The 14,486-nt window shown below is 39.5% G+C and overlaps 1 protein-coding gene across 2 annotated transcripts in view; it reads left to right on the top strand.

Annotated features, from left to right (window-relative positions):
• Positions 1-14,486, top strand: part of SERAC1 (serine active site containing 1) — a 67,162-nt gene that overhangs the window by 19,420 nt on the left and 33,256 nt on the right. Inside the window, exons 3-8 of one of the 2 annotated variants that reach the window (XM_030316692.2) lie at positions 139-175; positions 2,796-2,932; positions 4,117-4,206; positions 5,748-5,879; positions 8,298-8,419; positions 9,481-9,609. In XM_030316692.2, the coding sequence (XP_030172552.1) occupies positions 139-175; positions 2,796-2,932; positions 4,117-4,206; positions 5,748-5,879; positions 8,298-8,419; positions 9,481-9,609 (647 nt within the window). The remainder of the gene's footprint in view (positions 1-138; positions 176-2,795; positions 2,933-4,116; positions 4,207-5,747; positions 5,880-8,297; positions 8,420-9,480; positions 9,610-14,486) is intronic. The other variant, XM_030316693.1, reaches the window with a different exon arrangement.

Below are 14,486 nucleotides of genomic sequence, written 5' to 3'. Positions count from 1 at the left end.
AGTAACTGATCATGTTCATGGAAGAATAGCAATGACTTCTTATCCAATTGTATAATATAAGGAGAGACACTTGCCTATTTCCTGGCACATTTTAAAAATGAAACTCATCCCATTGACTTTTTTCCTTTCTTTTTGAAGGAAATATAATAAAGTTTACTGGATCACTTATTTTAGGGTAAGTATCAACTGTGAAATGTTAATTGGCTTCTTTATACTACTATTTGAAATCTCAGTGGAAGTGATTTCCAGGTAGCATAGGGTGGCAAATAGGGTACAGATTTTGGAATTAGGTGGATTAATCACTGGTTCGACCCCTTCAGTGTTGTCTCGATTCAGTTACTTTACTTTCTGAGGAGTGCCTTATCTTGGATCCAAGGGTATGGGAGGCATTCTACCCACCAGGCATTGTTGCTCTGGGGAGAGCACTTGACACGCATACAGAGCAGGTGCTGGTTAATGAGCTCTCGTGCACCTAAAATCACATCTCGTGTTGAGTTCTAAAGTGGGTAAAAAAGGTGAAAATTGACTGTAGCCAGAATAATTTTTGAAAACCCTTTAAGTCACCATAGAGCTCTCGTGAAAGGAAATTGAGGCTGAACTGAGAAAAACAACAGATTGACATCTTCCATCTCATGCTCTTCAGAGGCACATGCTTAATGAATGGAGCGACTTTCCTTCCTTTTTTTGGGGGAAAGGAGGGTGTATATGTTAATATATGTCTAATACAATTCTCTATTTGTTAATACTACTTTTTTTTTTAATGTTTTTATTTATTTTTGAAGGAGAGACAGACAGAGCATGAGTGGGGGAGGAGCAGAGAGAGAGAGGGAGACACAGAATTTGAAGCAGGCTCCAGGCTGTATGCTGTCAGCACAGAGCCTGACGCAGGGCTTGACCTCACGAACTGTGAGATCATGACCCGAGCCAAAGTCGGATGCTTAACCGACTGAGCCACCCAGGCACCCCGCTATACTACTCTTTTTTTGCTGTTATATATGAGATCATATAGATATATACACACACATATACAACTCTTAGGTGCTAAAACTATAAAAGAGGCATATTTGGCCTTTTATTCAAATACATACACTTCTCCATGACACCAATGTAAGGCAAAAGACAGATGATTTTTCTCTTTGAATCATTCCAGGCAAAAGATAAATGTAATACACTTTGTCTATTTTGCAATTATTTCGCAGGAATATAGTGAAAATTAATCGCATAGTTTCTAGTAAAGAATTTTGTCTTTCATGGAAAGCATGATAAAAATACTGAATGCATTTGCTCTTTTTGGGTGCTCAGATAGTTCCCCAAGAGAGGAGAGGATTCTTCGGGACCGTCTATTTCTCTGGTGCTGGCCAGCGTCTGGCCCTTCTGTCTTGCCTGCTTTAACTTTAGGGTGGAAACCAAAGATCAGAAGAATGCTTACTATAACTGATGTTATAAAGCCCTGAGTCCAGACAGTACAGACTTTGTGTCTGGATTTAGGGAGCGTGTAGGTCAGTCTGATCAGGGAAAAACCCCTTTATTTCCTTCATTTTGGGTACATAACAAAGAACGTTGTATTTCACATTTAAAAATTGACTTTAGGAGACTTTAACTTGACTTGAGGCTCTTAGGAAAGGAGAAACTTTCGTATGCTGGTGGTGGGAGTACAGATCGGCTTATCTTTTTGGAAAAACAGTTTGACAGTATCTAATAAAGGTGAATAGTATATATATAGTCAGAAAGTCCGTAATTCTACTTCTAGATGAGTATCTTAAAGGAACAAATCCACATGTGTTACAGTGTAGATGTGTAAGATGTGTAACAGGATTGTTTGTAATAGACTCAAGCTAGAAATTCCCTGAATGCCCATCTGTGATAGAATGGGTAAGTTGTATACCCATACAATGGCTGCATCACAGACCATAGGAAAATACAAACGCACAAACTACTGATACATGCAACACCAGGAATGAATCTCACAAACAAGAAGCTGAGCAAAAGAATACGTAACAGTGTGATTCCATTCCTATGAAGTCTACAGACAGACAAAACTAAGCTCTGTTGTTTAAGGATGTGTGTATAGATGGCAAGCTATAAAGAGAAACAAGGACATTATTATAATAAAAGTCAAAATGATAATTAGCTATAGAGATGAGAGAGTGGGTCAGAATCAGGAAGGGACGCACTGTGGGCTTCTGAGGTACTGTTAATGTTCTGCTTTTTGCCTGGATATTGTAATTATTATTATTCATTAAAATGAATAATAGTTCATTTATTATAATGCATTATAATAATTATTCATGAATAACAAATATATACATTTATATATGTGTACATAAATATAGTGTATATTATATGCACATTACTGTATATATATTCTATTTCACAATAAAAAATGAAAAAGTCCGCTGCAAAAAGCTTAATAATATACTGGCTCACTCAACAGTGTATATATTGAGGGAACTTCTGTTTATTACGGGGTGCAAATTGATGGTGTGTATAAAACTTTTTGTTCAAAACACGTTTTATCTCACTCAGTGTTTACTAAGTACTATTTTCCCATCCTATTTTGGGAAATTCTGCCCTTTTACCTTTTTCACCACTTATAGGAAATAGTCTTCTCAATCTACTGGTTCAGGAGCTGGGCTGTTGTACAGGTTGGGCCATTCAATTTATGTGATACTCAATAATCTGATGAGCTCCATAGCCAATATAATTCTGTTATTCTGTCATGTAAAAAAAAAAAAGTGACTCTTATGTTACGTTTACATCATGTATTTATGATGAATTTCTTGTTTCTTTTTAAGCGGTTCTTTATTTCTTACATATGAAGTTCTGGCTCTGAAGAAGTCTTTGACATTAGATACTCAAGTAGTAGAAAGAGAAAAAATGAAGTCATACATATATTTGCACACAGTTTCTTTAGATAAAAGAGAAAATTATGGTAAGTTTATGGTAAAGTAATCCCATTTTTGTGAAAAATGGAAGCTAGTTATTAAATTTTAAGATGAGTGTTTAAAACACAATATTAACAAGATAGGTTCAGCTGATTCTAAGAATCACCAAATCCTGTAAGAACTACATTCCTAAAGATTAATGGAAGGCCAGATTTTTGACTTCCATATTTAATTTGGTTTGCAATTCTTCTGTAACTAAACGACACGAAGACGAGCTGGCTATTTTAGTCTAACCTTGGAATTCCACACCGTAGTGAAGGTCATCATTTCAGAGGTTGGCCCTCAGTTTGGCAAGTATAAAAATATGATTCTTGTTACTTAGATATATTTCTGCTTTAAGGAATTTATTCATGCAAACTAAAATCATCTCATGGATTCATAAATGTGAATACCAACTTATTAACAGAGGGCAAAAAATCTGTCACAGAGGCTGGAAAACCTGTCTTTATTAGTCAGAACATTCCTGTTCTCCATATTTAGGTCACATGGAAACCTAATTAGTAACCAGACAGTTGTTTGGTGAACATGAAATTTTAGAGCAGAGGCATACATGTCTTTTCATCAAGATATGGGTAGCCTGGTGAGTCACTACACTTGACTTACAGCTGCCTGTTCCTACATTGTTGGCCAGAATAATCATGCCTGGTAGTACATTATGTTCCCTGAGTGGGACAGGTTCTGGTTTTCCCTGTCTGTAGCTGTCTGTGTCACCACTCTGTCCTGTTTGTATTTATTATTATCTCACCTGGTGTATTACAATTTCAATTACACAGATAATTTTTATAGTTTACAATTTATCTGTATCACAAAGATAAATCTCATTAAGGTATCCCCAGATTTCAGTTTGAGAAGGGCTATTGTTAAGGGACATTTTCCTGAATGTAGTTAAACCTATGTTGCATGTGAGGATTTTTGTTAGCTTTAGTTAGATAGTGTTTTTGTTTTTGTTTAGTTTTTTACTTTTTTCCTGACTTGGAGAGAAGTCTTATTTTGGGATCTAGTGTTCTGTGTTTGCATAATGGTTTTAGTTGTTTTGATAGTTATAATGAAAGAGAAAAATGATATTTTATGTTTTTCAAAAAATTTGTAGCTTATATATTTCTCTTTGAAGTATTAGAGCATAGGATTAAGCATATATACTTGGTTTTATCTAAATTTGTAATCATTTTAGGAATCACTTACCAGGCAAGAAAAGAGCTTCACAAAGCAGTAAGAAAAGTTTTGGCAACATCAGCCAAGATACTGCGGGGCCCATTTGCCGGTAGGTACCAAATATTTAACTTGGAATCTTTATCAGTATCTGAAAGTCATTTGGTGATCAACTTGAGATCTTTTTTCCCATCTCTTATACTGACATTTATTATAGACATGGAAGGTTGAGTGACATTATTCTCTTGGGCTCTATTTAATTTTAAGGGCTTGATGGACAGTTTTCTTCCTTCCGCTTTGTGGATGTTTTGTTGTTAGATAGCTGTAGGGGAATATTGAGACTAAATATATCCTTTTCTCTTGATGAGTGTTTCAAAATTTTAAATTTAGAAAATCACTCCCATGCTTTCTGATCATGAGAAATTGCATCAATAATGTAGATTTTACAATCAAGCAAATCTACACTGTGGAGTTAGCTATGAAAGAGCTTACTCAATCTCTTTACAAAGTTGGCATCATGAAAAAGGTGAGAACATTTTTAAGAATTAAAAGATACTAGAGGTGCCTGGGTACCTCAGTGAGTCAAGCATCTGACTCTTGGTTTCGGCTCAGGTTATGAGCTGACGGTTTGTAGGTTCGAGCCCCGTGTTGGGCTCTGCGCTGGCAGCATGGAGCCTGCTTGAGATTCTGCCTCCCTCTTTCTCTGCCCCTCCCTTGCTTGCTCACTCGCAAAATAAATAAATATTTTTTAAAAAATAATTAAAAGAGGGGCGCCTGGGTGGCGCAGTCGGTTAAGCGTCCGACTTCAGCCAGGTCATGATCTCGCGGTCCGTGAGTTCGAGCCCCGCGTCGGGCTCTGGGCTGATGGCTCAGAGCCTGGAGCCTGCTTCCGATTCTGTGTCTCCCTCTCTCTCTGCCCCTCCCCCATTCATGCTCTGTCTCTCTCTGTCCCAAAAATAAATAAACGTTGAAAAAAAATTAAAAAAAAAAAAATTAAAAGATACTAAAGAGACTTAATCAAATCCCGGTTTTTAAAAAACAGCTCTGAAGATATTTTGGGGACACTTGGAGAAATTCGAATATGGCGATAGGCTGGATTTTAGATGGTTTTGGAAGATTTTTGTTTTAGTGTTCTTGGGTGTTATAATGGCATCGTGAGTATATAGGAGAATGCAGGCTTATTAGGAGATGGGGTTGACTGAGAAAGGGTGAAATGTTAGTCTGCAGCTTCCTTTCACATGGTTTAGAAAAAAATACACACACGTGCATATAAAGTAAATATGGCAAAATAATAAAATTGATTAAATACAGTTGTGGTAAACATATGGATGTGAGTGTATTTGATTCTATATGTTTGATATGTTTCATAATAGAAAAGTTTTTAAGGAAAAAGAACAAGAGACCACTTTGTGAAAGCAACATAGTATATAAAACAAAAGGACCTAATAACATACATAATAAACATAACAAAATACTATGGCAGAACTGAGAACAACCCTGTCAGTCATTATCAATACCTGGAAATGGATTTTACTCCGTTATTGTGGATTTCAAATCCTTGCAAACTACCATCTTAAATAAGCGAGAGGACACAATGTTGTTTTAACTGTTCACACTGTTTACGTGGTCTTGTTCTTTTTTCTTTCCGCAAAGACACTTTTAGTACCATCGATGTGGAGGATCATGAATGTGCTGTGTGGCTGCTCCTGAGGAAGAGCCAGTCGGGGGACAGGACAGCGCGATTGCAGGCCGTACAGGAGATGTCGGAGACCCACCACTGGCACGGTAATGAGCCCCTCTGTGCACCTGCCCCGCCACCAGCTCGTGCCTGACCTCTGATATGAAGGGAAAGAAAGGAGATGCTAGGAAAGGAAAATAATTCAGCATACCTTAATATATATAAAAATTATTTTCAGGGGCGCCTGGGTGGCGCAGTCGGTTAAGCGTCCGACTTCAGCCAGGTCACGATCTCGCGGTCCGTGAGTTCGAGCCCCGCGTCGGGCTCTGGGCTGATGGCTCGGAGCCTGGAGCCTGTTTCCGATTCTGTGTCTCCCTCTCTCTCTGCCCCTCCCCCGTTCATGCTCTGTCTCTCTCTGTCCCAAAAATAAATAAATGTTGAAAAAAAAAAATTAAAAAAAAAAAAAATTATTTTCAAAAGTTTTTGAAAGAAACTCCGGTGATAGAGAAAGTAGGAAGCCTGCTGGCCTGGTAGCCGGATAAGGTTGGTTAAGAACAGCCTCAAAACTGGGGAAGATTGGGGCGCCTGGGTGGCGCAGTTGGTTAAGTGTCCAACTTCAGCCAGGTCATGATCTCGCGGTCCGTGGGTTCGAGCCCCGCATCAGGCTCTGGGCTGATGGCTCAGAGCCTGGAGCCTGTTTCCGATTCTGTGTCTCCCTCTCTCTCTGCCCCTCCCCCGTTCATGCTCTGTCTCTCTCTGTCCCAAAAATAAATAAACGTTGAAAAAAAAAAAATTAAAAAAAAAAAAAAAACTGGGGAAGATCTATCTATTTGTGTAACTTTCTACCAGAATGAAGTTTTGCTTGGTTAGAGAAACTCTTGGTACCGATTAGCTATAGCCTAATGTTGTATTTGGATCTTCTTTCAGTTCCTATTTAATGACATATTTTAATCACTTGCTGTACCATACAGTTATATTTGCTTTCACTTTGACAGTCTGCTTGGCTCCAATACTAATAATTGGCTAAATGTACCTGATTTGTGTGTGTGTATTTTTAAAGGAAGATTTAAAATATTTACTTGTATTTAACAACTGCATCTTCTGCAGTATAAGTACATAAGCAAGAGTTTAGATCTGCTCTGATTACAGTGACTAAAGTGTACTTTTTTAGTAGAGTTATCTTATAAAAAGGGGCAAATAAAAAAGAATAGTGTTATGGGTGCCTGGGTGGCTCAGTAGGTTAAATGTCCAACTTCAGTTCAGTTCATGAATTTGAGCCCCACTTCGGGCCCAATGCTATCAGACACATCCTCTGTCTCCGTCTCTCTCTGCCCCTCCCGCACACTCTTTCTCTCTGTCAAAAATAAGTTAATTAAAACAATTAAATAAAAAATAATGTTTTCAAAGAAAAGTGTCAGAATAAGATCTCTGCCTCTATACATCCTGATTAATTGATTGGTGGGTGTAATTTGAATAACGTACAATGTAAGCTTACTTTGAAGACTTAGAATAAAAATCTTTAAAAAAAAAAAAAAAAAAAACTACCTTCCAGGATTCCATTTCAGATTTACTATATCAGAAAAATCAGAGTTGGAGCCCTAGCATGTAGGTTTTGGAAAAGTTCCCCACTTGATCTTGAAGAACTCACCCATTATTAAAAATAATGTCTGCTTCAGGGTTGCAGTTTTGTTTACAATACATAGCTCAGTCCATTTGGGCTGCTATAACACAGTACCATAGACTGGGTGGCTTATAAACAATAGAAATTTATTTCTTAAAGTTCTGTAGGCTGGAAAATATAAGATCAGAGGGCCAGCAGATTGGTGTCTGGTGAGGGTGTGCTTCCTGGTTCATAGATGACCAGCTTTTCACTGTGTCCTCACGGGGCGGAGGAGACAAAGGATCTCTCTGGGTCTTTTTTATAAGGGCAGTAATCCCAGTCATGAGGGCTCCCAGAGATGTCACACCTCCAAATACCATGACATGGGGGCTTAGGTTTCCATGTATGTATCAGGGGAGGGGGGACACAAACATTCAGGGCAATACATAAAGGATGGAGTGGTGAAATCATGAAGACTAAAACAAAGTACCACCATCTGGAACCTCACATTATTCATGGACATCATGTAATGCCAAAGCACCGTCCCGTATCAGGGACGGTAGATCTCAATGCAACCTCAGGTTTTTTGAGTAGTGAGCAAAACAGTTTTTAAACACTAGAATTATTACAAAAAAAAGGAGAAGTTGAATTGGTTCTGACCTATCGATTTTCACATTTAAGGTTCAGTTCTTCAAAAGGTTAGTTAGATTGTGATATGCCTACATATATGTTGAGGAGAATTGTGAGATCAGTCCTGGAAATGTTGGACATCTGGCTTACTGGTATTGTAAAGGCAGTTGACATTGTGAACAGAGACTTGGGAACTTTTGAATCATAAACTTGTAGTTTAAAAATTAAATTGTTTATTTAATTCTTGAAACAGCTATAAGCCAACTTGGGTGCTAACAACATACTTTTACAATAGATTACCAGTATAGGATAATTGCTCAAGCCTGTGATCTGAGAACTCTTATCGGTTTGGCACGAAGCAAAGAGAGTGATCTTCGTTTTTTCCTGCCACCACCTCCTTTGCCATCTTTAAATGAAGTAAGTAAATAAAATAATCCAGTGAGTGAAAAATAAATTAACATATCACATCTTCACTCTGAAGGGTGCAGAGTAACCTTTCAAAAAGTAGTTTGAAAAAAACCCAAAAACCCACCAGTTTGTTGTCTACTTTTCACAAGCAGGTGAACTAGATATAAACCTGAAATTGTAGTTTTTATACCAAGATTTCCTGGTTTATCAGGAGATGTTGTTTCTCTTGTGTTATTTTCCCTTTTGGGTATTGGAAGTCTCTATACACCAGACGGTAACTTCATAGCCTATTAACATCGATGAGTTGGTCACTTGTTCTAATATTGCTATAGATCAGTTTTTCTCAGCCTCAACACTCCTAACATTTTGAGATGAATAATTCTTTGTTGTTGAAGATTGTTCTGTACATTATAGGGTGTCTAGCTGCATCCCTGGCATCTACTCTTTGGATGCCAGTAGCATCCCCAAAGCTGTAACAACCAAAACTGAAGATCTTGCTAAATGTTTCCTGGGGCTCGAAACAGCCCCTGGAAAACCACCACATGTAGATACTAACGTATCACTTTGCATAGATATTTACTAACCACTACATGTAGATATCAATGTAGTACTCCTCATAGTTGTTAAATACTAACCACTAATAGGTATTAGAGTGTGCTTCTTGAGCAGCTTTTCTAGGCCTTCCTAGAAAATGAAAATCAGAAAACTTGCAATCAGTTGTTGAAAATTAGAAAAATGAACATGCTAGATGTAAGTTATTAGAGAAAATGACTAATGAGTTCTGGATTTTAGAAGCAAGAACATAATAGAAGAAGAAAGAGTATAACAGTCCATTTTAAATCGAGAGCTAAACTGTGCAGTTTTTTGGACTGAGGTAGCAGACACGGAAGTCCAGAACTCAAAGTTCAGTGATGCTCATTTACCTGGGTGGGTGATGGCTTTCAAGACTAAAAGCACCAATTTATCTCTGCTCTTTTGTTTCGTTTCGTTTTGTTTTGATTCTTTGGGTACTTTTGTTGTACTCTGTTGTTGAGCTTAACTATGGGGCATTGTTTCTCCTTTTATTCCAGGATACTTGCATTGAAGAAGAGCTCAGACAGTTGCTGGCTTCTTTACCTCAAACGGAGCTAGATGAGTGTATCCAGTATTTCACATCTTTGGCTCTGAGTGAAAGCAGTCAAAGTCTAGCTGCTCAGAAGGTTAGCTCATTTATTCATTGAGTAAATATTTTGGAGTGCCCGCCCACCCTTTCTAGGATCCTGTGCCAGGGGCCAGCATTCAGAACCCTAGAAGAGTCATCCATCCAGGAACAGAATAAACATGGTGACTCCTGGTTGTATTCCAGGCACTGGGCCAGGTGTTAGAGATGGTGGGGAGACATGTAAATAAACAAAGTCCCAGAGTGTGTAAGAGAGATACAGGTTACTTCCAGAGCCTTTCACTGTGCTTAAGAGGTCGTTTAAGGCTTCATGGAGGTGCCTCTGAAGTTAAATCTTAAAGAATAAATAGATAGTAATTTACAAGGTTTTAAATATCACCTATATGCTCCTAATGCCTAAAGTGATTTCTCTACTCTTATGTTCTAACTCAGGCTCTGGATTTGAATATTCAACTTCCTGCTTGATGTCTTTGCTTGGATGTCTAATCCAAGTCCCAAACTCAGCACGTTCAGCCCACCATCTCTCCACTAAGCTCTTCCTCCTCTACTTCCATTTCAGTAAATGGGGCAACATACAGGTCGTTGCTTAAGCTAACGGCTAGGAATTCTTGTTGATTCCTTCCTTCCATGTTCAGCCAGTCCGCGGTTCCTGAAAGCTGTCCCTTCACATATAGCTTGAGTCCATTTGTCTCACTGTCTGCAGTGTAGCCACCTTCTCCTGGCCACCGTCATCTCTTTCTCAGACTGTCCTGTTCTTTCATCTTGACTTCTGTTCTTGCTTTCATTTTTTAAATAATTTTAGAATCTCTTTCAGTCTCCTATTATTTTAAGTTCATTGAGGTGTTAATTCCTGTCTGTGATGGCATCAACTCTTATGTTGGATTGTGGATTAATATGGGTCATGTGTTTTTACCGTGAGCTTGTCTTTAGCTGAATGGATCATTTTCTGTGTAAGTCCCAAGCACCCTGGATTGTAAATCTGTCCCCACAGAGCAGTTTTTGTGTTTGCCCCTGTTGGATACCCCAGGAGGTTTGCTGTCACTGGACTAGTTTGATATGAATTCCCCGGTTTGGGATTCCTGTGGCACATAGGAAGTATAAATTCAGATACATCTGTAGAGGGCTTAGTGTTGGGGTTAATTTCTCATCCAAAGCCCCAAACAGAAACAGGCTTCCATAGGCTGGTGAGTAGAGTTTTTAGGCTCTCTTGGAGGAGGCAAACTTTTCAGGGCTCTGCCTTTCTAAAGGGATCCCAGATCTAGTTCCCACTGAATGTGACATCCAAAACCACATCACTTGCGCTGAACGAGGAAAATCCCATCTGAGGAGCCTGCAGGCATCTTACCTCGGCAGTCCTGTGCTTCCCACTTCTGCTGCAAGTTCCATCTTCAGTTCTCGCAGAGGTTCTGCTTTCTTTCTTCTTCCCATTTTCTTTAGAACTTGGCTATGTTTTAAAATAGTTTTGTATTGCATTTCATCAGACATTTCTACATGTTTGTAGTGGGAGGGATTCACTTAGAAGCCAAGTTCGCCATCTTGCTGCATCCAGAAAGCTTCCTTATCACATCTCCATCATCTCAGACCCCACAGCAGGCTCCTTACCTGTCTCCCCAGTTCTGCGCTTTCACATCAGCCAGAGTGATTTTTACAAAAACATGAATTCGATCCACTCATGTTCCTGCATTAAGCCTTCCAAATGGCTTCCCATACATGTCGAGTCTGAGCCCTTCTTATGATCAGGGCATGGACTGGCCATTGTTTATCAGAGTGGCTGCCCCTTGGAATGGTAAGGAAGTTGACAGGAGAGGGACAGTAGGGTGTAAAGTTTGCATAGTGGCGATCGGTGGGCTCAGCTGTGCGTGCCATCTCCTCGGAGCTCTCCACGTGCTCCGCAGGGCGCCCCACACCTTTGGAGTAAGACTGCCTCGCACATGAAAAGCCATTTTGGTTGAAGGGTTTATGTTCTCTCCCCCTGCATCCCCTCCTCCCACTGCTTTAGCTGTGGGCCCGTTCACTGGATGTAAATAACTGGCGTGCGCAGCAGAGGCTTCATCCAAGTGAATCAGAGCGTGGTGTCCTGAGGGTAGTAGCCTAAACAGACTCCCAACTCTGATCCACCTGAGGGCAGTCTGAGCCCATTGGCAGTCGCTCTCTATTGCCCCTTGCCCCAGCCACTAATGTACTCCCATTCTCTCTCAATTTGCCTGTTCTGGACTTTTCACATAAGGGGTACCATCTAGTATGTTACCAATATGTCACCTTTTGTGTCTGACTTTTGAAAGTTCGTCCACGTTGTAGCATGTATCAGTACTTCTTTCCTTTTTGTGGCCAATAACGTTCCATTGTATGGATAGACTCCCATTTCGTTATCCATTCCTCAGCTGATAGATATTTAGGTTGTTTGCACTTTTTGGCTATCATGAATAATGCTGCTATGAATATCTGTGTACAAGTTTTTGTGTGGGCATATGGTTTTAATTCTTTTGGGTGTCTAGCTAGGAGTGGAGTTCCTGGGTCCATATGGTAACTCTTTGTTTAACTGTGAGGAACTTTCAAACCATTTTCCACAGTGGCTGCATAATTTCTCATTCCCACCAGCAATGTATGAGGGTTTTAATTTCTCCACATACTGGCCGACACTTGTTACCCATCTTTTTTTTTTTTAATTTGTTTAATGTTTATTTATTAGAGTGAGAGAGCGCGTGCGTGAGCGTGAGTCGGGGGGGGTGGGTAGAGAGAGAGACACACACAGAATCCGAAGCAGGCTCCAGGTTCTGAGCGGTCAGCACAGTGGTCTGACGTGGGGTTCAAACTCACAAACTGCGAGATCATGACCTGAACTGAAGTTGGACGGTCACTTAACCTACTGAGCCACTCAGGTGCCCCACCTATGTTTTTTATTACAGCCATCTCATTATGTGTGAAGTGACATCTTTATTCTGGTTTTGATTTCCATTTCCCTAATGATTAATGATGTTGAGCACCTTTCTATGTGCTTATTAGTTATTTATATACTTTTTTTTGGAGAAATATCTGTTTAAATCCTTTGCCTAATATTTTAATTGGGTTACTTGTCTTTTTATTCTAAAAATTCTTTGTATATTTTGGATAAAAATTATTTTCAAATATTTCTCCCAAACTGGGTATTTTCACTTTCCTGATAGTGTCTTTTGCAGCACAAACATTTTTAATGGTGATGAATTCCAATTTGTGTGTTTTTGTCTTTTGTTGCTTGTGCTGCTGGTGTCCTGAAGACCATGCACCTCTCACTCTGAGTAATTCCTTATCTGGACCCTTCTCCGTTCTCAGACTTCCCTTTTCATCAGGGAGGCAGGGAGCACAGCCTCACTTTCAGCAGGTCTTGTCCGGCTTCTGATAGCTTGAGCTTTGCCAGGACCAGACTGTTTTCAGCAGGATAGTAAGCACAATGGGGTGGATGTGCCTCCCTGCTCTCTGCCACAGGTGTCCCACTGACCTCTGTCCCCACTATCGTCACTCCTCTCCTCGTCCCCATGCCAGAGCTCCTGGTACCTGGCCTGATGTTCTTTTTCAGCACAATAGATTTTCTTTTGCTTATTACTATTGAGTTAAGATCATCCTAACTTCTATAGTGTTCTGTCACCTTCTATAGCATTTTTTAACATTTTGCTAAGTCAAGAGAGAGAAAGTAGTTTGATATACTATGCCACCTCCTTTCTGCCCAGAAGCCATGGCCTTGGCCAGCAGTTTAAAGACCCTAGGACTTTGTGTGTGTATACCTATGCGCGTTCATAATTAACATATACTGTGTGTATGTGTTCTTTGATATTTACTACCCTGGAGATGATGTAGGTTTCCTGCCATCTGAGATGCCCCCCCTCCTTCTCAGCTTATTTTATTTTCTTTTTTTAAAGATTTTATTTTTGAGTAATATCCACACCCAACTTGGGGCTCGAACTCACAACCCCGAGATCAAGAATCACATGCCGCACCAACTGAGCCAGCCTGGTGCCCCTCAGTTGGCTTATTTTAAACAAAATCTTCCCCTAAACAAAGTGATGTCTAAAAAAGTAATTCATGTGACCTTTTAACTGCATTGACTTGACTCTATTCCAATCAGTATATTTAGGTATCATAGATCACAGTGGAAATGATGAAACTGATATTTACTCAAAACATTTCGTTCTGCTGGGCAGACTACATGCACACATAGATTTATCCTTTCAGTAGAAATTTCAAAAAGAAATTGTTTCTGGTACTTAAAAAAAAAATGAATGCTTTGTGATTAATGAAGTACTTTTGATTTTTCATTTGGAAGGTGCTGCTTTCACCTTGATTTGCCTCCCTGTCCTCTGAACACTTTTTTTTAAAGAGTTTTTATTTAAATTCCAGTTAGTTACCATACAGAGCAATATTAGTTAACAACATACCGCATAATACTAGTTTCAGGTGTACAGTGTAGTGATTCAGCACCTGCATACCTCACAGGTGCTCATCACAGCAAGCGCCCTCCCTTAATCCCCCTCACCTACTCCCCCAGCCCCCCACCCACCTCCCCTCTGTAACCACCAGTGTGTCCTCTAGTGAAGAGTCTGTTTCTTGGTTTGCCTTTCTTTCTTTTTTACCCTCCTCTGCGTGTTTGTGTTGGTTTTTAAATGCCACACAGGAGTGGTATTTGTCTTTCTCTGACTTCTTTATTTTGCTGAGCATTATACTCTCTAGCTCCATCCCTGTTGTTATAAATGGGAAGATTTCGTTCTTTTTGATGGATGAGTAATATTCCGTTGTACATACACACATGTATATGCGTATTTATGTATGTGTGTATATATATGTATATATATATACACACACCACATTTTCTTTATCCATTGATTAGTTGATGGGCACTTGGTCTGTTTCCATAATTTGGCTATTGTAGATAATGCTGCTGTACAC

The sequence above is a fragment of the Lynx canadensis genome, chromosome B2 (genome assembly GCF_007474595.2).
Source record: "Lynx canadensis isolate LIC74 chromosome B2, mLynCan4.pri.v2, whole genome shotgun sequence".
Taxonomy (NCBI): Eukaryota; Metazoa; Chordata; class Mammalia; order Carnivora; family Felidae; genus Lynx; species Lynx canadensis.
This window is presented reverse-complemented; position numbering and strand designations above follow the sequence as displayed.